Source organism: Pleurodeles waltl, chromosome 3_1 (genome assembly GCF_031143425.1).
Source record: "Pleurodeles waltl isolate 20211129_DDA chromosome 3_1, aPleWal1.hap1.20221129, whole genome shotgun sequence".
In the NCBI taxonomy this organism is placed as follows: Eukaryota; Metazoa; Chordata; class Amphibia; order Caudata; family Salamandridae; genus Pleurodeles; species Pleurodeles waltl.
This window is the reverse complement of record NC_090440.1, coordinates 1775411245-1775435886: the sequence shown is the minus strand read 5'-3', so window position 1 is coordinate 1775435886 and position 24642 is coordinate 1775411245. Positions and strand designations below refer to the sequence as shown.

Below are 24642 nucleotides of genomic sequence, written 5' to 3'. Positions count from 1 at the left end.
GGACCCAAGTTTTCTGGCGCAACTCCCTGCCCCTGAGAGCTTTGTTATTCAGGCCTCTACCTCCCAGGTCCCGTTCCCTTCCACACCCCTGAATAGGGAATCCAAAAGGTTGGACACAGTGGGAAGATGATGTTTCCCGTGAACACCGCATGCCTTTTGGGCAGTTATTCCCACTCACTGTGAGATATTGTTGCTCAAGTGCTGCCACAGCTCCCGGAGGTGGCCCAAGCTGTACTCTCTCAGGCTGTTCCTGATGGGAATGATGCAGCGACGTTCCCTGACCATTGCGGACTGGACATGACTTACTTGCTGGGCAGAGTGGTTACCTCGACAGTGGCCTTGAGGGTCCACAACTGGCTGAGGACGTCTGGCTTTACAGGGAATGTCCAAGCTACCTTGATAGACATGCCCTTTGATGGCACCCGTCTGTTCGGAGACAAGGCAGACTTGGCGATTGAGTGCTTCAAGAATTCTCGAGCTATGGCCAGGTCCTTGGGCCTCGTAGCTGCCCCTCGTCCCCCCCTCAGTCTGCCTTTTGTGTCTGTGGAAGGGTTCCTCGCCATCCTCTGCCTGGTTGAGGTCGTGAGATCCACCATCCTCCTGGATCTGGTAACCAGCGGTCTGGCTTGTCCGTTGCAGTCCACCCTCTTACCGCTGTACAGCAGCATGTAAGCCTTTCCAGTCTGGCTCTCCCCTGATCTAGGGCCAGTCGGAGGCATGAGTCACCATCACCTGCTTTGCTGGTAATCTATCACATCAGACAGGTGAGTTTTGCAGATAGTCCAAAGTGGCTACTCCCTCCCCTTTGAGACTGCCCCTTAATCCATGCCACCATCCTACCATCAGATGATGGAGGATCACTTAGCCCTTCTCTGCAAGGAAGTTATTGGCTTTCTTGGCCAAGGGAGCCATAGAGAGGGTTGTGGTTGCTTTTCCTGCTACTTTCTGGTATCCAGAAATGACAAGGGCCTCTACCTTATCCTAACCTGTAGTCCCGCTCTTCCTCAAGAAGTTCAAGGTGCTCACTCTAGCTCAGGTTCTATCTGCCCTGGACCCAGCTATGGGCATTCTTAAAGGCTATCTTTCTGCTGGTTCTGCTTTTTTGAAGTTGCCTGATCAACCTTCTTTAAGTCATAGGTTCCTCAAAGGTCTTACACATCTTTTTCCTCCATCCCCATTCATTATACCCCATTGGGATCTGAATTTGGTTTTGATATTTCTGTGTGCGCCCCTTTAGAACCTCTCCACAATTGTCCTCTCAGACTTCTCACTTTGAAAACAGCCTTCCTTATGAGCATTACATCTGCCCCCAGGGGGAGTGAGCTGCAGGCATTTCTATCTAAGGTGCCCTACCTTTCCATCTAAACTGGTGCTTCGTACTAGGGCCTTCATTCTGTCAAAAGTGGCTTCACCCTTTCATGTAGGCCTATCTATCACCTTGCCTACTTTGTACTCACCCCCACATCCTTCTAAGGAAGAGGAAAGGCTGCACTGCTTGAACCCAAAAATAGCGTTGGCATTCGGCCTTGATCATACAAAAGAGTTCCAGGTGGTTGATCAACTCTTTGTAGGTTGTGTGTGTGAAGAAAGGTCGGGCAGTGCAGAAGTGGACCGTTTCTAGATGGGTCATACTCTGTATAAAGATCTGCTAAGCACTGGCCAAAAATCAATCCCCTGAGTAAACACTCATGGGGAAATGCTCATTCTACCCGAGCTACAGCTGTGACCACTGCGTTAGCACGCAGAGTTTCAGTCCCTGATATCTGTCAGGCAGCAAGGTGGGCATCCTTGCACGCATTCACCAAGTACTACTGGCTGGAGAGTCATGCCGGAGGGACAGTTACTTTGCCCATTAAGTCCTGCAGGACTTTCTAGTATGATCTTGGTTCGCAGACCTACCTCCGCGGATGGTATTGCTTGGGTATCTATTCAAAAGTAATGAATCTGCAACTAGAAGTCTCTATCAGATGAACAAGTTACTTACTTTCCGTAACGCCTTATCTGGTAGAAACAATTTCTAGTTGCAGATTCCTTATCGACCCACCCATCCTCCCCTTTCTGCAAACTTATTTCTATGGATAGGGACTCCCCTTTCAGGGCCTTAGCTTGACACACCAGTAATCAGGTTCTTTATGGCTCTGTGATTCTGGCATGGAAAGTCGTAAAAAGAAACTGACATCACTGTGCTTGGGTGGTGCCCACATAGAAACTGCGACATCCTATCCGGCGTGGACAATGCCAACGATGGACACAAAGCCAATCAACACCACCTAATGGCGCACAGGGGTACTGCTCCTGGAATTCTCTGGATCCAGTCTGAGGCCTGGGGAAAATTAAAAGGCAAGGAATCTGCATCAAGAGATTCTCTACCAGATAAGGCATTTCCGAAGGGAAGTAACTTGCTTCTCACTAATCTTCCCTTCCTAGCCCAAAGCTGTGGATTGGGAGGTGGGTGCAAGTGGCAGGGCTAGGAGCACTGATTACTGTTGTCAGACCTTCTTCTTCCCCACCTCCATCTTCTCCCTTCGGTTAGCGGTGAGTCCAGGGCACCCCATTCTACCTGCGCCAGACAGAACAGGCATGCTGATGTGAGTTATAAATATGGCATCCCTGTGCTTTGGAACCAGGGCCTGCTTCAGGGAGGCACAGTCACACCTGGCACTGACCTCGGAGGAGGCTGTGTATCCTGAAATAATTGTTGGTTTTAAAAGCACCTGCTGTTTCCTTTTGTGTCCAGCAGTTTTCAGGCAACAATAAAATTGCCAGGGTACCCAGGTGATTAATGTTTCTGCTGGAAAGGGATGTGAGTTTTGTCTGGTGGCAGCTTTGACTCATCATAAAGTAGCACAGAGAGTTAGTATACCTTCTACAAAGAACATGTACATGCAGACCACAAAAGGGTAATCCTCATTGTATTGTGTAACTTTTCCTCTGGAGGATTTACACATGCATGATTCATTGCCTTTGTAGAACATGCACCCTAGGGTTGCTATGAGTAGCACTATAAAACAAATGGAATGTACGTGAGAGGGGCTGTGGAGAGATGAGTGGCACTGTTGGAAGTTGGTATGGGAGGGAATCTGTGGAGGTTTGGGTGTGAGGGAATCTGGAGGTTTGGGTGTGAGGGAATCTGTGGAGGTTTGGAGCCATGCTGTGTCTCGTTATTAGAACAAGCGGGCAGGGCCTAATTCAGACTAAAAGCAACAGCGTTCTCTGCCCTCAAACATCCCATGAATCCATCATTACTTATCAGGCCAATGACAAAGATAAACGGGCCCAGTGAATGAACAATCTACAGCCCTGAAGAGAGTTTGGGCAGGAGGGAAACACTGATAATTTTGTATTTTCTATGATAGAAAAAGAACAGCCCAAGACATCAGTAGAAAGGTGTATGAAGTGGAATTACAGAACAAAACAGAATACACTAGTTCAAGTAAATTCCTATTTGCTATGCATATGTTTTTTAATATTCTAAATGTTCCTCATGGTTGGCACTTGAAAACAAAGACCCTTTTAAATGCAAGTGTTTTTCTTCATAAGTTGTGACTATTTATGACCCACAATTTTCTTTTAGATATCTGCAACCTTTACAAATATGTCTGTGCAATCAATATACTAAAAATATGTGTTTTGGGGTTCTTAAAATAAAAATAAAACGAGCACTTTCACCTAATGTATTGCAATATTAAGAACCTACAGTATCTGTCTTCCATTTGCAGAAATGAGAAATGTCATGATTATTACACCACAGAATTTCTACATCAGCTCTACTCTGCAGAAGGCAAAGGAATTTTTGATTGCAGAACAAATGTTCTTGGACATTTACAGCAGGTAATGGAAAAACTGCTTTAATGTATTCCTTTCCTGTTTTCATTTTGCATGCAAACCCTTGTTATAAAAGTATCCATTTATCGACTTTTACAACTGTGGTTTAGTTTGCATGGCAGGAAGACAAAGGGTAATCCAAGAAGTTGAAAGGGGCATTCAACTAACTGACATTCATTTTTTGACATTAATTGGAAATGAAGAAACAATGGCAGAGAATTGACTCTGGGGAGAAGCCCACAACTTCAACAGGACAAGTCACAGGGAAGATAGCAAGAAGAGGGCATTACCACTGTAGGGGAAGTAGAAATAAGATTCTGATACTGGGAACCATTATTAGTCCTTGCCTGTGAGAACTACACTACTATGCTGCTAAGAGGTTGGGCTTGGGTATGTGGGGAGGGAGTTAGCAGCTGATGTTGCATTGAGTACTAATATTGAACACTAATAATGGCAAGAGAACTGGTGAGAGAACTTATTTTATCTTTGTGGTATATTGAAGGGTCCCAACAGACATTTTGTAATGCTAAGTAGTTGAAAACTGAGAGTTTTTGTATTATCGCAAAGTCTAAGCGGGTTTTATGAGGGAGGGACTTTCAGGGGAAAAGAGTGAAGAGAAGTCACCAGCATATTTGAGATCATTAGCTTGGTTTTATTAGGGAGTGTACTTACCTAGCTAGAGAATGGGAGCCCCACTATTTAGAGATTCAGCAAGTAAAGCAGACACTGCGAATGTCATTACAGAATGTTTGTGGCATGTGTAGCTGTAGATACGCATACTCTGCATACTCCTGCTTTCTAGTGTTGTGCTTGGACATGTACAAGTTGTTCTTGTTCGAAGTAGTCTTTCGAGTCACAAGGTGAAGTGACGCCTCCCATAATTGGCAAAGCGCATGGGCGTAAACTACATTATTAGATTGTTTTTTTCCTCCATTGGGTCGGATGTGCTTCTCCGGGGCTCTGAGTTGATGTCACGTGGCAGTTTTGCTGGGGTCTTTCAAATTCTCTGCTCCCTGTGGCCCTCAAGCAATCCTCTGGTGCACCTACGTTTCTTCTATATGTCATGGTTTATTGCTTTGGTCTTGTGTGTACAATGTTCTTGACGCACAGGGCCTCATCCCTGTGGGGCCTCTTTCGTTGAGTCTCACGCTCAAGAATGTTAACAGCATAATGGGAAACATATGTTTCCAATACTGTCCACAGTGCTATTCCAAATACTCGCACGCCATCTGCAAACTTTTTCTGTCTTTGGACTACAATAAGGCCTCCTGTTCCGCCTGTCTCACGGTCCAGTCTAAAAATCACCACTTGGAATCGTCAAGACCATAGACTCGCAAACTGTGCCATTGAACAGCAACGTGAAGATGATACCTCCAACATCTTCAGGGAAGAGATCAAGGCGGAGGAAGTCGGGGAAGAAGACAATGCTGGACAGGCAATGGCCTTCTGCCCGGAACCTGATTCCCGTTTGACTCTGAGAACCCAGACGGGCAAGATTATTGCTAATCCTCTGCCACAAGTGTAAAAGACCCTCCCTTGCAATAGGCAACTCACCTTTGAGGATCATCTGATATTGGAGGCTTCACCGCCTCCAAAACAGAAAAAGAGACACAATCGGGGAACCGGTCCATTGCCGCCAAGGCCTGCTCCTTCATCTCTTCTTTCTTCCTTGCCCTCCTCCGCCTCCTCTACTACTACCACCACTACTATTGCCACCACCACTGCAGGTGCCCTCTTCACCACGGAGGTCTACCAATTCATCGTATGGGGTGAGAAGCCCTTCACCCTTGGATCGCTATGATGTTATGGATAACCACGGTCCCCAGGATGACCCCTGTGATGATTATTGGCTTGTCCCTCCAGGGTTCAATGACTCTGACCTGTAACCTGCCAAATGCTTCTCAGCTGATGACACCAAGGAAGAGGAAGGCTTCTTGGTGAAAACATGCTCACACACTCAGTGTGCCACCCAAATCGTGTCTATGCTTAAGAGCATGCTTATGCCTAATCAGGAGGTGTTTAATGACCCAGTAAGGCGGAGTTGTCACCCCAAGGGTTGAAGAATTATAAGCCATTGCCCCCTGACCCACTCTACATTAAATGCCTCCTCCCACTGGACTTGCTAGTAATACATGCCGGCCACAAACAAGTGAACGCTCAGGGGCACTGGGGACGCCCCGCCCCAGAAAAAGAAAGTAAAAGGATTGACATGGTGGGGGAAAAGAGTTACCTTACAATCGGGGACTCATTGGCTCTTCGCCAGTTCTGTAGGGCTCTTGGCGAGGTATGAATTTTTCCAACAGGACACAATGAGGGAGCTCACGCAACATCTACTTGACCAGTACCAGCAGCGGACTGAGGAGATTGTAATGGAAAGGCAGACCATCGAACACCTAGATTTGATGCACCCTTGACGTTGCTGACACTGCCGCTGGGGGAGTAAACTCCAGTGTCTTATTAGCAGGTATGCTTCACTTTATTTCTCTGAGTTTTGCAGCATGAATCCTTTTCTGGATTCATATGCCATGCATTATTTCACCATGTAGTAGTTGGGTCCGGAAAGTTGTGTTCTAATTGTTGTTTTTTTTTTTTTTTTTTTTTTCCCTCTTGGGGTATCGTCAACCACCATTTGGTGCTAAGTCCGTCCTCTGTGTGACGTCAGACGCCCCCTGAAAGTTCCTGTGCCTGGTGGCCATCTTCCGATTCTTTTTTCCGCCGTTGGGTCTGGAAACATGATGGAGGAGTTCCAGAAAGTTTTTTGATTTTTTTCAAAGTGTTTTCTGGAAAACATCCAAGAAAAACAAAGAGTACTTCAAGGGCCATGTAGAAATCAGCGAGATGAGAGGAGAGACCTCGCCACGCCCCACCATGGGACCCCGCTTACAAGCATCCTCTAGTCCCATCGAGGGACACTGCGGGGAAAAACACTACCGCCGACAGAGAATGAAGGGAGAGGGGACAAAAAAGGGTCATGGGAAAAAAAATACTTTTAAATTTTGCCCAGTTGTTATCACAAATTTCAGGCTACGGAAGCGAGGAGGATCAGTCTGGGTTAGAGGCACCAGCGAACCCCGGAACTCCACAAAGAAGAAAAAGAAGAGTTCCTTGCAATTGAAGTCACAGAATATGTTCAGGGCTTCGAAGACTCCAGTCAGTTTGAAGAAACATGGCAGGACCCTGACGCCGAATCACCTGAAGAAGGTATAGACAATTACCTATCAAGGCCATCCCCACCAGATAACCTGTCTACGTACAACAGCCTGATGAAGAGAGCTGCTGAAACCTATGGGATACAACTGGAATAACAGGATAAGAAAGGATCATGCTTCCTCCTAGAAACCCTATTGCTGCACCAAAAGGGAAATGTATATATGTCCATGCTGCCCAGCATGCTGGAACAGGGTAAGGAGGCCTTCAGAGAGCCAGCCACTTAAAGGGCAGTCACACTCAGAGTTGAAAAAAGTATAAACATTCCACTCAGGACCCTAAACACATCAAGGGCAGTGTTACCACAGATTCCATTATTGTCACCACTGCGAGGAAGAGAAACATTGCACCCACATCAACGTGCCACCACTCAAGAAGGAAAGTAAAATGCTCGACCTGGTGGGTGGGAAAATGGAAAAGGGGGCCGTCGCACAATGGAGAATAGCCAACTCTAATGCCCTCATGAATTGTTATGGACACCAACATTGGCAGGAAATTGAAAGCATCATGCATCATCTCCCCGAGGAATACAGGAAGAGGGCCAAGGCAGTCATACAAGAATGGAAAGGCATTGCGAATACATGCTTGAAGTCAGAGCTAGGCGCTGCAGATATAGCTAGCAGGCAGATATGGGACCATTTTAAGAAGACACTGCTGACTTAGGATCTCAGGTTTCAACCCAGAGGTACAAGCATTCATAATAAACATGCCATTCACAGGAGATGCTCTTTGTGGTCAGGTAGTGGAAGACACCCTTCAGCAGATAAAAAAGGACAAGACAGCAAGAGCAATGGGAGGTCTACAGTTCAGGAACACACCTTAGGGAGTCATCCCCAATAGAAGACCCACTGGTAGGACGCTCTTTAATACAGGACAGCAACAACACCAACAACAGGGTTCCTCTCTCCAAGCCACACAACCTCAGACTTACCAACAATGGCAACACCCAGCGAGGCAGCACATTCGAGGAAGGGCAAGAGAAAGAGGACTCCCCCCCCAAGGGCACTTGAAAATCAAGCAAATGAGTTGCAGGTCAAGGACTCTGAACACATAACATCAGTGGGGGTCAGAATCAAAGTGTTTCACCACGAGTGGAGAAACAGAACAACAGACAAATGCATCCTGAATATATTCTGTTGCGTATACTGCATGGAACTAACCAAACAACCTCCACAAATACCCCCAAGGGTGAAGTCCTTCAAAGGAGAGGAACTAAAATAACTCAGAACGGAGGTCCAAGAGCTGCTCTTAAAAAGAGCAATAGAACATGTGCCAACATGGGAGAGAAGCACTGGGAATTACTCACCATATTTTCTAGTTCTAAAACAAGCTGTAACCTTAAAGCCAATCCTGGTCCTCAGGTTTTTAAACAAATTAATTCAAACACAACACTTCAAAATGACAACTTTACAAGAAGTAATCCTACTGTTGCAAGAGGGAGATTACATGGCCACCTTAGAGCTAAAGGATACATACCAACATAGCCCCATGAACCAAAGTCATAAGAAATCTCTCCGGTTTGCACTAGACAAAAGACCCTCCCAATTCAGTGTTGCACTTGAGCTTAAAAACTGTGCAAGAGTCTTCACCAAGGTTCTCTTTGCAGTAGTGACACACTTGATAAGACAAGGAATCCATGTCTGCTCATACTTGGACGATTGGCTGGTGAAAGCACAATCAAGACGCAAATGCAAACACAATGTACAAACAGTCATGCACACACTACATCTCCTGGGTTTCACAATAAATCAGAAAAAGTCACCTTAACCAGAGTACGTAAAGGTGTTCCTATGAGCCACATTAAACTCCAAGAAAGCAAGAGGGTACCCAGTTCAGAAGAGGTTAGAAGCTATTGAGAAACACTCACCTGTACCAGAAGGGCCAGTCTCTGACAGTGAGGATTGTCATGAAGCTCATGGGCATGATGGCTTCATGCATTCCATTGATGCCACATGCAAGATTGCACATGCGTCCCATCCAGGAATGGATCTGCAACAAAAGGTCACAATCCACAGGGAGCTGGGAGGATCTTGTGGTTGTCACAGCAAAGGGACAGAGGGGAGATACACTGGTGGAATCCAACAAACATAGGCATAGAGAGACCTTTCAAGACACTAGCGCCAACTGTGACCATACCAACGGATGAATCCCACAAGGGTTGGGAAGCTCACATCTGCCCCCTAAAAGTATGTGGCCTATGGAATGACACAGATATAGTGAAACACATAAATTACCTCGAGTTGAAAACAGTCTTCCTTGCCATAAAAGCCTTCCAAGTGCACTTGACAGGCAGAAGGGTTATGATACAAATGGACAATACAACCACCATGTTCTCCCTCAACAAACAAGGCAGGAAAGACACCTTATTGAGCATTGCCCAAGAAATGTGGCACTGGGCAATACATCAAATGACTCTACAAACAATAGACCTACCAGGAGAACTCAACATAGAAGCAGACAAATTACACAGACAGGAAAACAGCTCATACAAATGGGAGATAAAGCAAGATGTAATCCAAAGGATCTTCAACATTTGGGGCACACCAAATGCAAAAGCAAGAGGTCATCCAAAGGATCTTCAACATTTGGGGCACACAGCAACAACTGCAAAATCCCAACACTTCGCCTCCAGGTTTCCTCACCCCCAGTCAAAAGGCAATGCCCTGTCAATAAATTAGTCAAGGAAGTTAGCTTATGCTTTTCCTCCAGTTCCCCTGATCGACAGGGTACTGGAAAAGGCTAGACAGTCGAGGAACAAAACCATCTTCATAGCCCCCCACTGGGCAAGACAGACTTGGTACTCAGACCTATTGGAAATGTCCAGGGGTTAAATGATCACACTGAAGCCAGTTACGGACCTACTGACAGTTGATCACAGAGAAGTATATAACAGAGCCAGCCATGCTCAATCTAGCAGCTTGGTTCCTAAATACTTACAATTCGGTCACCCACAACTCCTTCAAAGGACAATGGAAATCCTCAAGGAAGCAAGGAAACCAAGCACTCAAACATCTACACACATAAATGGAAAAGATAAATGAATTGGTGCACAAGGGTTGATGGGCTCAAGGGCACATCAAGACACAGTATTAATATATCTCATCCACCTGCTGGACAGCGGTCTTGCACATCACAGAAGGTACATTTGGCAGCAATAGTGGCCTACACTAGGGGCACATTGAGAACAAGCCTCTTTACATCCACAGAAGTAAAGAGATTCCTAGAGGTACCAAAAAGGGTGGCGGAGATGGGGTGCCGGGAGCCCCATGGGGGCCCCTGCACTGCCCATGCACTTGGCATGGGCAGTGCAGGGGCCCCCATGGACGGCCCCGTTGAGCTTTTCACTGCCTGAATTACATGCAGTGTAAAGCGCGATGGGTGCTGTCGTACCCAACGCACTGCAACATTGCCACTGGCTCGATTACGACCCGGCATCAATGTTGTGGCCTGTTTCCAGCTGGGCCTGAGGGCAGGACTGCTGTTTCCGCCCGCTAGCCCAGCGGGAAACTCGTAATAGGACCAGCAGGCAGAAAACCGGAGCGGCGGTTTCCTGACCCAAAGAATTTGGCAGGCAGTCTCCACCACCCACCAATCTCTTCATAAGCCCCTAGAACATATCTTTCCTGACCATCCACTAGATTGCGGAATAATGCATGTGAATCCAGAAAACTTCAAGCTGCAAACCTACTTCTATAGGTAATAAGCCATTTTGTTTAAGCCAAAATTCAGTATTTGATCAACATGCCATTTGATGGAGAGCACCTCTTAGGCCCACAAGTTTATCAGATGCTGGAGAAAATAAAAACAAAAAGGACATCAAAACAGCCAGAGTGATAGGGGCTTCCTTCTCCTATGGGAGGCAACAACAGCAGGCATCCCGCGGATACTCCAGGGGCACCTATAGGGAAACAAAACCAAAGGCAGAGGTAAGAAGTAATGACTAATTACATTTGGCAATGTGCAATCTACCACAAGGTTCACGTCCTGGTAGAGTACCTTCCAGGGGTAGACAACGACGTTGAAGACCTACTCATCAGGGTGCTGCAAGAAGCCCACAAGTGGGAACTCCTTCCAGAAGTACTTTCAGCGTTGGGGTTTTCTGACATGAATCTGTTTGTAACTGCCTAAACGCGCCAAATGCTCAAGCTTTGCCTCCAGGTTGCCACACCCACAGTCCATGGGCAATGTAGTGTAGATTAAGTGGTCAAGGATATTTGCCTACGCTTTCCCTCCTCTCTAACTCCTTCAAAACGTGATTTGGAAGCTTTGGCAAACCTCCCTGACCCTAATTCTAGTGACTTAAACATGGGCCAGACAACCTTGGTTCACAGCCCTCCTCGAGGTGTCGGAGTCCTTCATGAGAAGCTCTCTTGGAGGCCCGACCTTCTCCTGCAATGCCAGGTTCTCAACCCCAGGCAGCTCAATCTAGCAATATGGCTCTTGAGATCCGAAAGTTTGGGTACCTAAATTTACCCTATAAGTGCATGGTCATCCTCAGGGAAGCCCTTCGCCCCACTACTAGGGCCAACACATTGACCCTCTGAAACTGACAGTGCATGACACTGTCTGATAACTGTTGCATCTGCAACGCTCAGGCCTGAGTTACACATCCATTTGTCTACGTTTAGCTGCATTAGCAGCATATGTACAAAACAAGGAGCATTTCTATCTGTTACTACAATTTTCATGGAGGAGCTCAAGGGGGTTCTCTGTCCTAGGATATCCCCAGTCACATCCTGGAGTCTCAGTGTAGTGCTCACCAGACCTGTGGTGCCACCTTTTGAGAACTCTTGTCCTCTACATTTTAATCCTGGAAGGTGGCATTCTTCATTGCCACTACTTTAGATGGGTAAGTGAGATTCAAGTGCTCACATTAGGGGAACCTTTGTCATAGGTACATGCTGACAAAGTAGTGCTTAGAACTAGTCCAACATTTCTACCCAAGATGATCTCTTCTTTCCACCTTAACCAGACAATTGAACTACCAGTGCTCTTTACACATCCAAAGCAGAGAGGGCACTTCACACATTAGACGTAAAGAGGGCCCTCATGTACTGCATTGAGCAGGCTTAGCGCCCTACAATAAAATGTATTCAAATCTGCTATGCCAAATCCAAAAGGCAGCTCCCAGCTCCGACAAGGGTGCATTCTACATATAAAAAAAACAACCTCAATGGCTTTCTTGGACCACATTCCAGTATCTGATATCTGTAATGCAGCCACCTGGTCCACACTCCACACTTTCACCAAACAATATTGTGTGGATGTCCTAGCAGGACAGCAAGCCCAACTGGTCCAGCATACACCTCATCAATGTTCGGCAATGTCCTCCAGCGAGCCACTGCCTTACTGGGGAAACTACTTAACATTTTATGAAGAGCATGTGTATCTACAGCTACACATGCCACAAAAAGAAAATGTTACGTACCCTGTAAGCATCTGATAGTGGCATGTAGTGCTGTAGATTTATATGCGCCAGTCTCCTCGCAAGCTTTTGTTGTTGCAGAAAACCTCCTCTTTAACATTTATTTTCAGTTGTATGGACATCTTTAAGCATTCTCATGCTTGGTCTTCATCCTCACCTGCCTGCAGTTAAACAATCTAACCATGGAGTTGCTGCCCATGTGCATTGCCAACTAAGAGATGAGTCACTAGAGCTTGTGACTCAAAAGACTTCTTTGAACAAAAGCATGTTGTACATGTACGAGCCCAACACTAGATGGTAGGAGTATGCAGAGCATGTGAATTTACACCTCTAATGCTACGAACGGATGCTTACAGGGTACTTCAAAATGTTCCTTTTTGAGGAAAAGAAACCTGAACATGTTGGGATGCCTTCAATGCTGTTATTGTGGGGCTGTCATTTCAACAGCAGTTTAATAATGCACAAATACCCTCATTTCAGAAACTAGAGGAAGAACTTAAGTGATTGGAGGTATCAGTTAATGTATACGCAACCATAGTGACTAGTAGAATGATTTTGGATGCCTGGGGTAACTTAACTTGCTAAGAATGAATAAGCCTGAACTCTTACTATCTAAAAGAATACATACATACATACATACACACACACACACACAGCGATTCACAGAACAAAATATGGCACAAAGTACCACATGGTTAAAAGGATTTATATTACAGCGGAGAGTACTCTGGAGAAGAGAGTCACTCTTTTCTGAAATTTTTACAGCTGCCTCTAACCCCTCCTGCATGAGGTGTGAAATCGAAACAACCCATAAATGAAGGGAATGTTAAATGGGCAATAAAGGAATTTGAGCCCGGTGAGATGCTAGATTGTATACCTGTCTATTTCTATGCTATGTTTATTTTACATCTTTGGAAACACGTTAGAATTATTTTACCATTCTTCAGGGAGGGGGGTTTCACACCTCCTTGAAAGAATCTGAAATTACGTTAATCCTGAAAGTGGGGAAATACTTGACTGAATTTGCATCAACCTTTCCAATCTTACTGTTGAATTTGGATATAACGATCTTCCCTAAAATCATTGGCAGTAGACCAGAGAAGGGGGTGCCCAAGTTGGTAGATTCGTATCAGGCTAAAAGACCATGAGCAGACAACATCAGTCACATAGCTTACCCTGTGGAGAAATCCAATACTGTGATAAGTGAATACCTGCTGTCCTTGCAAGCCTAGCTGCTGAATAGGCGTTCGACCTGGTTAGTTGAGAGTTCTTGAAAGGGATCTAGGGAAAGGAGAAACTATCCTTTGCCCAAAAATGAGGGCCTGGATACTTGCAAGATATGTGAAGCCAGTGACGAGAGTTAAGGTAAATGGGACAAAATCAGAACAGTTTCCACAATTAGGGGGCACAAGACAAGGATGCACACTCTCTTTACTCCTCTTCACTTTAGTAGTAGAACCACTTGCAGACACAATAAGGAGGAGTGTGAGAATTAAGGGCGTCACATTTGGCACATTTGTATGTATGTTCCAATGGATGGGTGTGTTTAGTGTAACCTTGTACCCTATACAAGAGTGTGACTACAACAAAGTGTCTCCTCTTCACAACCAGCATTCTAAACCCCAAGATAGAGTAAGTGGTGGAACTAAAAAAAAAAAAGTGTATTGTATTTGCTGTGTCTAAAATTCTTGAGTGTGATGTGTGTACAGCATATTAGAACGCTGTGTACACTCACTGTGTACACCTAGCGTGCAGAATGCTTTTAATATTTCGACATCTTTTAAACCCTTCTTCGTTCACGATATAGGTTTAGCAATACTTAGCAAAGAAAAATAGGTATGAGAACCTTATGCCTGTACAATATAAACATGCATGACTGAATGCATTGTAAGTAGCAATCTGTCCACACTTAACAAAGGCTTCTGACCCAACTGCGCACCACGATTGGCTGAAACATTTAGGGAAAATAATCGTGGACGTACGATAAATTGTTTTCGAAAGACATCCTCCTACTGCTTTTTAATCTACCTCGGGTACCATCAAATAAAAACAATAACTTTTGGGTTTACTCTGAGCTATCTTTATTATATCTGGAATGCCTGCATTTGTCTAGTCAATGCTTATATTGAACTCTCACGAAAGATCGAGTCCGTCCAAGTTTCATTCACACACTTATGATGGGAAAGGACACCAATGATGGGTGCCTCAGAAAATTGTGGATTAGGTGTACTTTTCGAATATCTTTTGCTAACTATGATGTTCTATGGGACCAATAACAGCCTCTCATAAACGTTAAAACTCTTTGTGAGATAGTAACGTGCGACAGAAAACACCACATAAGATGGGTCTTATCTTTTGAATAGGCATTCAACTCAATACAGAATCTGCAAATACATTTCACAACAGACCTACAAGGGTGGACAGCAGTGAATTGGCCCGAATTAAATCAGCAGAACCTAGAGAACTTACACAATGGAGACAACTATTTGTCTTCTAGGTACATTTCCCTTCATCCTGCATTGTGGCCTCTGGTGCTAGTTATTGTAATCTGTGTATATGTTAACGAGGATACTGACTGACCTCTGTTTAGAAGCAGCGGGGAAACATTGATGCACTCTTATATGGTTGTTATTGTTGAGTCTTGAAAAGTGCTAAATAAAAAATAAAAAATTTCTTGGGGTTTGGCAATATTATTATTATACAAATTAATTTTGTGTCCAGATTGCTTTACATAGTTCAGTTCCTACCAACACGTCTTTTAATAGAGGAACTGATGAGATTACTAAGGATAAAATGTATATGGGCAGTGGTAGGGCATGCTTCTGTAGCCGTAAAAGAAATACTCATGGCTGCCCGGGAGAGTTGAGGCCTGCGTGCCCTGATATTATCTGTTGCTAATGCGTGGCCCACACTCACTTTATTTCGGAGTAGCTAGTGAGAGAAGAAGATACATAATGGCTGTTTATGGACAGAGTTCTGCAGGACCTGGCCTGACTTCATAAAGCACAAAGACAGCACTATCTATATCCGTCCCTAAAACCAGTGTTATAAATCTGGAATAGACTCAGAGAGGAGATTTAAGTGCGCTCCTGTCACCTAATATAAGCATGTATAATAATCCACAGTTTACCCCTGGACTGTGGGGGAGAGGGGTGAGCATCCATTTAAGAAATGGAAATAGGGGTAATGCGGAGTCCTATCAGATTTATTTTCCAACCAACACATGAAGCCCTTCAAACAATCAAAAGGGAATTTGCCCTCCAGGAAATATACTACAATATCTTCAGTTTAGGAATTGGGAATTCTACTCCTCGAACAAGGCGGATGGGGCTGGATACCTGCCTATACAAGTAAGGATGCATGCCCCCTCCTTTATGTCATACAGAGTTCTATTTTCATAATTGAATAGAGCTCCCAAAGCACTCATAATACCTAATTGGAAAAAAACTGCACCACCACCAGTCACATAGTGGTTTTACAGACAATGGAAAATGCCATCTTATACAAAATTATCCTACAACCTAAGACGGGGAGAAAAACTTATTGTAAAGAAGTGTGGGCTAGAGGACTACGAGTCACACGCTGGATTTGTAACGGTAGAGAAGTGTAAGAGGAAGGAAGGGGCATTATAGAGTGAGATGTAAAGTTATAACGATGTGAAGGATATTTATTCCATTGCAACATTTATAATAAAGGTATTAATTCATTTTACACATTGGCTTTTTAATCAGTGCCATTGAGGCTGCAAAGTCTTCAAAGAATTTACAACCCCAAAGGATGTTGTCATAGGCTCCATCGATGAGTTACAACCCTTTCTGTTCTTGCCATTTAATGTTTTCTGTCTGTAAGCAGATGATGCAGTATTGCATAGCTTTTCTGTAAGTGAGAAAGCTAGGAACTCTGCGTAATGGTAGGTATTTAATGACCATCATTGTATCATTCATGGGGATTTTAATTTACACTTTGATAATGTTCAGCTTCCCTATGTCAGAGAGTTAGTGAATCTTATGGCCTTGTTTGACTGGATTCTTTCAGTCACCTTGGCAACACATCAGGCAGGGCATATTCTAGATGGGATTTTTGCCCGCTCAGAGGATTTGGTGACTGTGCCCAACACTCCCTCGGCCTGGACGGATCACCACCTTCTCCTGTTTAAAAGTACGAAGGGGTTCCCTAACCAACAGGTAAAATCAGGCAACAAATCATTGTGGTTATGGAATAAAATTACCAAGACTCAGCTGGGCCCGGCAGTAAAGGAAGGCTGGGAGGCAGCGGGGAATCCTCATTGGCCTGCTCTGGAGGTTTTTAATTTAGGTTTGGCCCTTGCCATGGATAAATTGACCCCAGCGATATTAAAGCAGGAGGGCAGGCCTAAGAAAACTAGTTGGCCCTGGTTTAAAAGTGATTTGAAGGTGCTTCAGAGGAAGTACTGTCAACAAGAAAGACGATTGAAGTTATATCCTAATGAGACCGAGAAGGAGAAATTAAGAGTCGTTTTAAAAAAGTACAAGGCAGCTTGTTTTGAGGCGAAATCAGCCTTTTTTTCTACTAAAATTAAGAATGCATCTAATGCGCCTAAAGAACTATTTAAGGTAGTTCGCTCGCTAATCACGCCTCCTGTTCCACCTACCACCTCACCGAATTCTCAGGCAACTTGTAATCAAATTGCGGAGTTTTTTAAAACCAAAATTTGGCAAATACATGCAGATTTCCCCTTGATGGATCCTTGGATAGCCCCTCTGGACTCTCCTAATCAGGATACCCCCCTGCTCACATGCTTCCCTCTGTTGTTGCCGGAAAGGATTAAAGAATTCCTTATGGGGATTAAATCGGGTTCACCTATGGATCCCTGTCCACCCGGCATTTTGCAGATGATTTCAGACTCTGTTGCTCCGAAATTAGCTACCATTTTTCAGGATGTTCTATCATCAGGGGTCTACCCCTCTACATGGAAGCAGGCCACTGTTATTCCCCTTAAAAAGAAGTCCGATCAAACTGCCTTTGATTTAAGCAACCTGCGACCTATTTCCTTGCTACCGACATTGGCTATGATATTTGAAAAACACATTAATTATGAACTGTCCATGTTTCTTAACCAGGCTGGAGGCTTTGATCAGTCTCAACATGGGTTTAGAAGGGCTCATAGCACGGAATCAGCGCTACTTAGGACATCGGACTCCATCCGGAAACTACTGGACGAGGGGCAAGGCGCTGTTCTTGTACTATTAGATCAGTCCGCGGCATTTGATACCATTTCGCCTGCGAGCTTGGTCTCTCGCCTTCATCATGCTGGAATAAGACACTCAGCTCTTAAAATTCTGGAGTCCTTCTTAAGTGATGGATCTAATATTGTAAGCTGGGAGGGCTTTAAAGCACCGGCTTTTCATCTGCCATGTGGTGTACCCAGGGCTCGGCGTTGAGTCCAACGCTTTTTAATGTTTATGTGGCCCCCCCGGGTAAGACTTATCTGATCATATGGTTTTATCCCATCCTCTTATGCAGATGACACTCAGCTTATCATTCCAGTGTCTAGGAGCAACTGGGAGGAAGTAGCAGAGCAGTTTAATAGTTGCATGCAGGATATTAATCGGTGGATGAGACAGAATTGGCTTAAGCTTAATACTAACAAAACGGAGATTGTCTTATATGGTTGCAGTAAGGAACTGTGGAGTCCGCGATGGTGGCCGGATGAATGTGGGCAACTACCGGTCCCATGCGGGGCTACCAGAAATTTAGGAGTGATCTTTGATGACTCATTAAGTTTTAAACCTCAGGTTAGTGCCTTGGTCAAGTCTAGCTATTGGACCCTGAAAATCCTGAGAAAAATCTTACCGTTCCTGAAGCAGGAGGAAAGAGCCATGGTTATGTTAGCATTGATCATGTCCAGATTGGATTACTGCAACTCGCTGTTGTTGGATATTGATGAGAGCACTTTGAGGAAATTGCAACTAATTCAGAATAATGCAGCTCGTATGATTTTGGCACTTCCACGCTTAGCGTCAGCTTCCCATAGCCTAAAGTGTCTTCACTGGCTCCCGGTGGGCAAGAGGATTATTTTTAAATCTCTCTGCCTTACCTTTAAAGCACTATATGGGGACGGTGCTGAATACCTGGTTGATAGACTCGGGTAGTATCATCCAGGACGTGTCCTATGATCGGACAAGTCTTACCTGATCCAGGTCTGTAGAACGCGTAGAGTCAGGTGGGGAGACTAAGTGTTCACAGTGGCGGCTGCCAGATATTGGAATGGTCTACCGCTATACATCAGGAAAGAATATAATTTCTCGATATTTAGGAAGAGGGTGAAAACTTGGTTGTTTCCACGGTAGGGCTACTGGCTTCGGTCGTCCTCTCATTATTTATGTCCTTGAGCGCTTCGATGCTAAGGCCGGAACGCGCTATATAAATGCCCATATACATACCATGCCTGCCCCTTCCAGCACAGCGGAGTGGACAAGCTCTGTAATTTAGGTTATTTTACAGGAGTGGTTTTCACACAGGCTCACCTTCTAATTGGTCTTTTACGGAAGAGGGTGGAGGGAGGTGCTGGTAACAGGGAGTTAAAATCTTCATATGGATGGGTGAGAGATAATAGAAAAACTGTAATTAATATTTTAATAAAATTTTATCTCACACAGGAATCAAACTATGATTTGAGACCAAGTAGTGCATTTGCCTCCATTTCACTCTGACGTGTTTATTGTTTTCTGTGCAGAACCTCGGGCCCTTCATTTAATAATCTCTACTTGGCCTTCCTGATTCAATGGTTCGGTTTTTTTTTTTACTACCCCAGGGATACAATAATCTTATTATGACTGGAAAGGAGCTGGGACATATTCATTCAGACTTCTCTGTTCCCAGAGTGTCATCCACTCACATAGGTGAACTCCATGTCAATAAAGTTCAATCCTGCACACATGCACATTTTATGAATCCAGGTGATTATTGTGCCAGTAAATGTTGCCATTCACTCTGTTTAACCTACCGGCTGGTAAAAACATGGGTTTTTGGCTTATTCTCAAGTCGTTCTTCATCTCCTCCTCTGGTGAGTGCTTTGCCTTTCTGATTTCTAATCAACACTCTTTGGTAAAGTTTGTAGTGGACTATTGTTCTAGTCTTTAATTTTATCTGTTTGCCTTTAGTTTATTCTTTGTAGTTGGCAGTTGCCAATAACAAATACAGTCAAAATAACAAAAGACAAAACAACAAATGTGCATATTACGAATCCTATGCTAAAAAAATCATATGCTGGGTAAACGGAACAAACCAAGAGGTCTGAATAAACACAAAATCAATAATTTAAAAAATCATAAAACGCAAATGAATTCAAGCACTCCTGAAATATCAGAAGAGAAAAACGAATTAATAAAAGTTAAACTGTCACCATTGATGTGAAAAGATACAGACAGTACACGTAAGTAGTTATGCTTTACAGTTCACTGCAGAACATCATTTTAGGATAAGGAAATATTCTCTACATATGTAATCTGGACCGGGACAACATCACTTAACTTGAGTTTGAAATTTAATGGAATATCTCCTCAGTATACTGCCACAAAATAGCTTTACTTGTTATTAGTGTTAAAAAGTATGGTATAAAAGAAATGGAGTGAAAGGAATCATTCTTGTATGATTACACATGCCAGATAATGGAACTGGTGGGGACTTGAAAAAACAGCTTCTTTCCCCTCAAAACAGCCATGCTTTACGATTTTATGCAACTGCTAATACAATTGTCACTGATAGTTCATCCTGCAAATCCATAAGGCTCATTTTCTGTAGCTGCCGCATTTCCTTTTATGCCAGCATGTGATGCAAGGTCACCATTGCACTTTACCAAATCTCCACCTAGCAGATACCAATTGCTCTATCAGATTTGGAGCGTGCAAAATTTAAGAGCACCCAGATAATTAAGTTGGATCTTACTGTCATTTTAAGTAGAACAATCAGTCTATGGCAAAATATCGGCACTAGATCAACCACTTTGTGAAAGTATTTAATGACTGCAGGTTTCTGATACATACATATTGGCCTAGGTAAATTGGTATAAGTAGCAGGGACTCCATTTGCCTAAGAGGACTTTTAAGGATATTCTGACACTGAGGATTTGGGGTATTTTGCTTCATCGTGATTGCTTTGGTTTTACCCTAACAAAACATTACATTAAATTTGGCTAATGTGTTTGACAAATCCGCCATAGCATGGCCAAGTGGTTAGTTAACTTTGCTTATGTAAACAGAGCCTAGGTCTGCTCTAAAAAAAATAGGGTTTTTAGGCAAACCTTTACCCCTGAAACCGTTCATGTCTTGACCCCCTGATCTTGCATCATGGTCCTCTGCTTTGTGTTTTCCAATCCTCTGCATGTACGAGTAGAGATGGGAGGGTGATTGTTGCAATCGGAGGACGAATAAGACACATATTACCAGAAATTCATAAAGGCAATTTGACTTTGGGCATGCCCATCAACCAAACTATTATTTTTCTACTCTTTTGTAAGAGTATTTCTATTCCTTATATGGCAAGTTCTCCCTTTCATTTAACTGACTTTAGAATAAAATGGAAGAAAGACATGTTTTACCTAGTGTCCTTGTATTACGGATGCAGCAAATAAAGTTGCAGAAGTTGCAGAGGACAGATTTGTATTGCCACCCTGCAAGGAGCTTGCCTCACTTGCCTAGGCAACCTTCACTTACTATGTTCTTATATCTTTTGCATATGGACAGCACTAGATTGTTAAAAAAATCTCCTTTCTAAACCGATCAGCAGTTGATTGCTGTAGGAACTAAGCAGTCATTTCTTGGTACAGGTGACTTGGTACCAGTCACAGTATGAGGTCTGCACAGCCCATTACTTCAATTGCAATCACAAGTGTCACTGTCCAGTTTTTGGGTTAGTCGACAGTAAGCCAGAAGACATCACTCAGCACTGCCACAAAGATCGCATGGCATAGAGTCAGTCATGTCAGAATTGGTTCTTGAACATTGTGGTCTATTCCCGAATAACTTACTTGTCATTCCCAGTTTCCAGATCTCCAAACTTAAAAGAAGAGACTGCTCATGGCCCCGCGTACTGAAATCACTGAGATTCAGCGCCCAGTTCCTGAAACCTTTCATTAGAGGCATTTGTACCTCTGAAAAGAATTTGGTCATCACGTATACTGCTAGGAAGCCCTCTTCCTGAATGCAATGTAAAAGCAGATGGCTGATGTTCAGTCACTGAGTTTTGGATAAGACAATACATCCTCTCATTTTTATTGACAGTTTGGCATATTTCATGACTTATTTGTTGAGCTCGGATGTATGAGGGTGGATTTTTCTGAGGACTTCCTCCTGACAAGGTGTCTCTCAATAGGATCCCAAAAGAATGAGTTGGGCAATGCATCACGTTTTGTTTCTTCATTCCATATCCTTGCTCATTGCTGGGATATTGATCCAGTGGTATCATCTGATGCACGCACAACCGTTGAATCTATAGCTTCTTGCCATTTGGATTTCCTTGATTAGTAAGCGCTGTTGGTTTAGCCAGTAGAATAAGCCTGGAACATTTTCCCTTTATTAACTTTTTTAGGTATTTCTTGGCATATCTGTACAGGAAACGAAATTGAAAGTTTGAGTTTCCCACACAACTTGAAATCTCAAGGCTCTGTAATTTCAACACTGCTACTTATAAGTATTGTCCAACGTGGTCCAGTACAGACTTTGGAAATTGCTTCACATGGTCTAGAATTTATTTTCTGAAGTTGGCTGTATATTAGAGCTCCATTTGTGATTATTTAAATTGTTTTCCTTTGGCTTTTGCTCCATTAATAATTCTTTCAGCTCCACTTTGGATATTCTGTGCCTGGTTCGCGCAGAAATAAAATGTGTCTTTGTTGCTACTGTAATTGTAAAATCATTGGTAACTCAGAATTGGAAATTATCACACGCCCTTAGGTCAAACATTGCCTTAATAAAATGTATAGAGTGAAAAGTAAGGTGACAGTGTATACTGAAAGAGCAGGTTTTGCAGCACGAATCCTTTTCTGGATTCACATGCTGTGTATTATTATGCCATCTAGTGGTTGGATCTAGTATAGAGGCTCTCTTCTTCCTCCCTTTTTTAGGGCCGAGACTGCGTTGCATGCGCTCGTGCATGCGTATCGCAGCGAGACGCTTTAGTATTTAGAAAAGGGCTCAGAGCCCTGTCAACTTCACGTCAGTGTTTTTTATTGGTTCGTGGGCTTGCCTAATAAAATCTGCTTGCTTTCATTAGTCGAAGGCACATATACGTCATGCCTTTTCCGGTAGCTAGCCCTCCTCAAGCGCAGCGACCAAGTACGGAAAACATGCGAGGCGAGGGACTTCCTTTTCTCTAATTTACGAGCGCGATCTGGCTTGACAGAAGTCGAGCGCTTTACATAGTTAATTTCACTTTTGCGGGTTACGTACATAAATGCACTTTTGCCCGATAGGTGAAAAGTCGGGTTAGGAGTTTACAACGCGATCAGCTCTAACATGAGCAAACGCGAGACCCGTTGCATTGTAAATGCTTGTTTTCTCCGTGTCATCGACCACCATTTGGTGGGAAAGCTGTCCCGTGTATGATGTCATACATGCTCCCTGGAAGTCTCTGAGTGGTCGCTTTCTTTGGATTAATTTTTCCGTCATTGTGGGAATTCTCACAGTAAAACACCAAAGATTACTGGCGGCCACAGCAAACTCTGAAGAGCAGAGAAGGGGAGCCTTCTCAGCCCCGATGGAGGACTCGTCGGGTGAGCACCACATGGCCGCAGAATGCAAATGAGAGAGGCAGCTAAGGGACATGGAAAGCATCCCCTTTAAATTCTCCCACAACTGCCATCCCAAGTTTGTGTATAAGGATCTACACGAGGTCTGCAACCGATGTCTCCCCAAGACCACACAGCTGACGACTGCAAAGTATGCACAGAATATGTACCAAAGAGACTCAAGGCAAGAACCAAGCAATGTCTAGCGAGCACACACAACACACAAGAATCCCAGAAAGACCTGTGCCTTTCTAGCGAGGAAGAGGAGAAAGTCAAGGAGGTCGAACCAACACAGGGAGGAGAGTTAGATGCCAAAGGCAGTGTCTTTGTCAACAGGATGGAAGCAGAGAGGAAGGTGGCAAGAGATGCTTAAAGGAAACCGCCAAAGTTCAATAAAGCGGTGAAAGGCACATATTCTAAGACCTCGGACTCCAAGTCCTAGAAAGCTACCTCCGCTTCTAAACACTCATTGGCAAAGATCCACTCAGCCATAAAGACCAGCATGTGTCCTGACCAAAGAGCACTGATGAGGGCAAACCTTCCAGTGAACCCTTGAGGCAGACAAGTACTCAAAAAGGAGGGACTGAGAAAGGCAAATAGCCAAAAGCAAAAGAACTACTGATGCCGTAAAGGAAGGCACCACCCCCGATCGACACCAAACAAAGAACACTCAAAATCAGACACAAGGCTGAAATGACAGCTCTCCTGTAAAGGAAGAAGTTATTGAAAGACTCCTTGAAGGAATTTTGCATCCTGACATGTCCCTCTGAACTGAGAGAGATGGATGAACAGCCGGACATCGAAATGCCATAGACGCCGGAGCCATGTGAGGAGGAACTGGTAGAGTTCTTCACCTTCGAGGAGTATGAGTCAGCAGTGTTCGATTGATAGTCAACTCGATTTATGGCAGAATCTTGACAGCGAGTCCCCCCCCTACGAGAGTGTTGACAACTGTTCGTCGAGGCCTTCACCAACAGAAACTTGTCCTAATCAAGAGGGCGACTGACACTTATGGTATCCAACGGGTGAAGTAAGATACCAGCTTCCAACTTGAGGCCTTCCTGGCTAAGTATCTCGAATTTCCAGCCATAGATACAGGCATCAGTCAACATGCTTTTCACAGGTCAACTATTCTTTGGACAAGCAGTGAACGAGGCACTACAGCAAGGATAGCAGCACTATGCAGTGGGGGACAATGTAGTTCAGAGGTTCCTCCAGGAAAGGAGGGATGCCCACCAGGAGACCAATGTGCAGGGCAAGTTTCTCACCAGCCACTCAGTACTGCCAGCAAAAACAACAAGGCTTCTGCTAACAGGCTACACAGCAAGTGGCCCACTAGCAATGGCAACACCCTCCAAGACAGCCCTTTAGAGGGAAACCAAGAGGAAGAGGACAATTCCTAAGTGGGGAAGGGCAGCAG

General features: G+C 44.2%; 1 protein-coding gene across 2 annotated transcripts in view; it reads left to right on the top strand.

Moving 5' to 3' along the window:
* Positions 1-24642, top strand: part of PFKL (phosphofructokinase, liver type) — a 304230-nt gene that overhangs the window by 265031 nt on the left and 14557 nt on the right. For both annotated transcript variants that reach the window (XM_069225784.1, XM_069225783.1), the window contains exon 19: positions 3720-3831. In XM_069225784.1, the coding sequence (XP_069081885.1) occupies positions 3720-3831 (112 nt within the window). The remainder of the gene's footprint in view (positions 1-3719; positions 3832-24642) is intronic.